General features: G+C 39.8%; 1 protein-coding gene across 1 annotated transcript; it reads left to right on the top strand.

Annotated features, from left to right (window-relative positions):
* Positions 1 to 412: 412 nt before the first annotated feature.
* Positions 413 to 2,005, top strand: LOC131944810 (uncharacterized). Its single transcript, XM_059305628.1, has one exon. It carries the CDS (start codon positions 494 to 496, stop codon positions 2,003 to 2,005), a length of 1,512 nt encoding a protein of 503 aa, XP_059161611.1. The 5' UTR covers positions 413 to 493.
* Positions 2,006 to 2,591: the final 586 nt, after the last annotated feature.

Raw genomic sequence — 2,591 nt, 5'->3', positions numbered from 1 at the left:
GTTTGTCTTCACCTTACTCGCGTGTGCCATCGTTGTTTATTATCTAGAACCGGATTTTCCCAACGACAAGATTTCTCAATCATTATGGCCAGCGTCTCTCCTCAACAAAACCTTGACCATAACCCGATCCGTCTTGCATATAGACAACACCATTGACGACAAAGATATCGAACATCTGGCTTGCAAATTTCCGCACGTTAACCCGTTTGATCCGGAAATTATGAAATTATCCGATTTGCACTTCAAAGCTTTAGTTTGCGATAAATTTTTACCGGATATAACCTTCATTGATTCTTCTAAACTTGTAGTAAATACAACAAAGAAACATATGCTGTTTGGATTGGGTAATGTTACTTGTAGCTATCAAGATATATTTAAAAGACCAGACACGGATTCAAAGGTAATCTACGGATCATGGAGTCCATCTTTTAACGAATCAATCTCGCTGAATCAATCAACTGAATTTTTCCGTGTGTTTTGTTATAACGAAAACATGACCGTAATTTCCAAAACATACTTCGCGCTTATCCCAAAATTCGAAAGACAGTTAAAAATCGACGCGTTAATGTTGAAAAAACATCAAAAGGAATCATCGCCGAAGGAAATATTGAACGTGATGATCGTCGGATATGACGGGGTGTCCAGACATCATTTTCTTCGAGCGATGAACAAAACTTATTCGTTTTTGATGAACGATCTCCAGTCTTTTGATTTCACAATGCACACGCAAGTCGGGGAAAACACTTTCCCGAATTTTTTAAGTCTTCTGAGCGGGAAGTCAAAGGACGAGGTGAGCGAATGGTGGAGCCGTTCAGAATTTTCAGACGCGTTTGACTTAATCTGGCGGGATTATAAAAGAGCCGGGTACCAAACGTTGTACACAGAGGACTGGCCAGCCATTGGTGGGTTTCATCACGCTAAACTTGGGTTTTTATTTCCACCGACTACCTACTACAGCCATCCAATAAACTTAGCGATAGATGCGGATCATGATATGCATCTTACAGGGCGGGATTGTCTTGGATCGAAACCAGAGTTGTTTTTCCACATGGACTACATCAAACGTTTCTTTGATACATTTCCGGACTGGCCGAAATTCGCTATGACGTTTCTTACAAGAATGACCCATGACACTTTAAATGACCTGAAGAAAGTTGATGACCACACGTATAATATTTACAACACATTGTTCAAGGAAGGGTATTTGAACAGGACTGTTTTAATTTCGTTTTCCGACCACGGACAGAGATGGGGACCGATACGTCCAACATTTAATGGGATGATAGAGAGCAGGACACCGTACACGATTTTAACATTCCCGAAATGGTTTCTGGAGAAATACCCGGATGTTGTGAGAAACTTGAAGACCAACACGGCCAGACTCACGACACACTACGACACTCACGCCACGCTCCAGGAACTGCTCTACTTCAAGGCCAAAGGTCACGCCCCACTTAAAACTGGACACAGGATCAGTCTATTTCAGGTCATTCCCAAAAACAGAACCTGCAACGACAGCCATATTCCACCTGAGTTCTGCGTCTGCGGACAGGATAGCGTTGAAATCCTTGATGTTAAATGCTATCTTTCATTACTTTTAACTACCCACGTCATGAAAGCCATCAATTCAAAGCTTGACAAATATCTTTGCATGAGCTTAACCCTAGATAAAATAATCCAAGTTGCGCTTATCCAAATAGGTCCAAAAACGTTAAATAAAGATTTTAACGACCGGGCATTGTTTAAGATCAGACTTCAGACAAAGCCAGGTCTAGCAATCTACGAGGCGACTGTCTACACAAAGGGTAACCTACCCGGTTTACCAGCCAATGCAACAGAAGCTAACCTGACTCCCCTACAAGTGGAAGTGGGAGATTCCATTGACCGTTTGAACCTATATCGTGGTCAAGCCGATTGTGTGAATGACGCTAGGGTGAAGCTGTTTTGTTACTGTAAGGATGTGTTTGAACGTGAATCACAAAAAGCTACCAAATCACGTAAATGACGTGTAGTAGGATACCATGCTTTCGTTACTGTAAAGTTGTGTTTGAAATAATAAAATACGTAGTAGGAAAAGAGGCAGACCAAGAAAGACCTGGAGACGTGACCTGGAAGAAGACACCAAGAAGATTGGATACACCTGGGGACAGTTGGAGAGTTTAGCTCAGGACAAAGACGCCTCGAAAAGCTCTTATCAGAGGTTTATGTTCAAGGAAGGGAGACAGGCTTAACTAACCTAACCTAAATATCTGTTTGAAAGTTTAGCAAGATATTCCTAAAATACTATCCATAACGATTGTTTCACTGTCTGATTGTATGCGATTTAACACAATGCCCATTCTTTACTACTTTGTCAAGGTTTTTCATACTTCTTCTGCCTTTAAAAATACGTATTTTTTTTACTAAAATTTCAAAGTCCTTAGCAATACCAGCTGTTGAAAAATACTATTTATTGCTATTTCGTAATTGTAAAATACGGTTATATTTAATTTGTAAATGTAATAGTAATTCACCTTATCAAATCTTGAAAATTTGAAAAAATATTATTACTAGAGTGTTTTCTATTTCATAAACTATCAAGCTGATTCTAT

The sequence above is a fragment of the Physella acuta genome, unplaced genomic scaffold (assembly GCF_028476545.2).
Source record: "Physella acuta isolate Inbredline_101_S28 unplaced genomic scaffold, ASM2847654v3 ptg000509l, whole genome shotgun sequence".
Lineage (NCBI taxonomy): Eukaryota > Metazoa > Mollusca > Gastropoda > Physidae > Physella > Physella acuta.
This window is presented reverse-complemented; position numbering and strand designations above follow the sequence as displayed.

What these genes read in the sequence shown, in the direction of transcription:
- LOC131944810 (XM_059305628.1), top strand. Translation starts at nt 494, where the DNA reads ATGACCGTAATTTCCAAAACATACTTCGCGCTTATCCCAAAATTCGAA.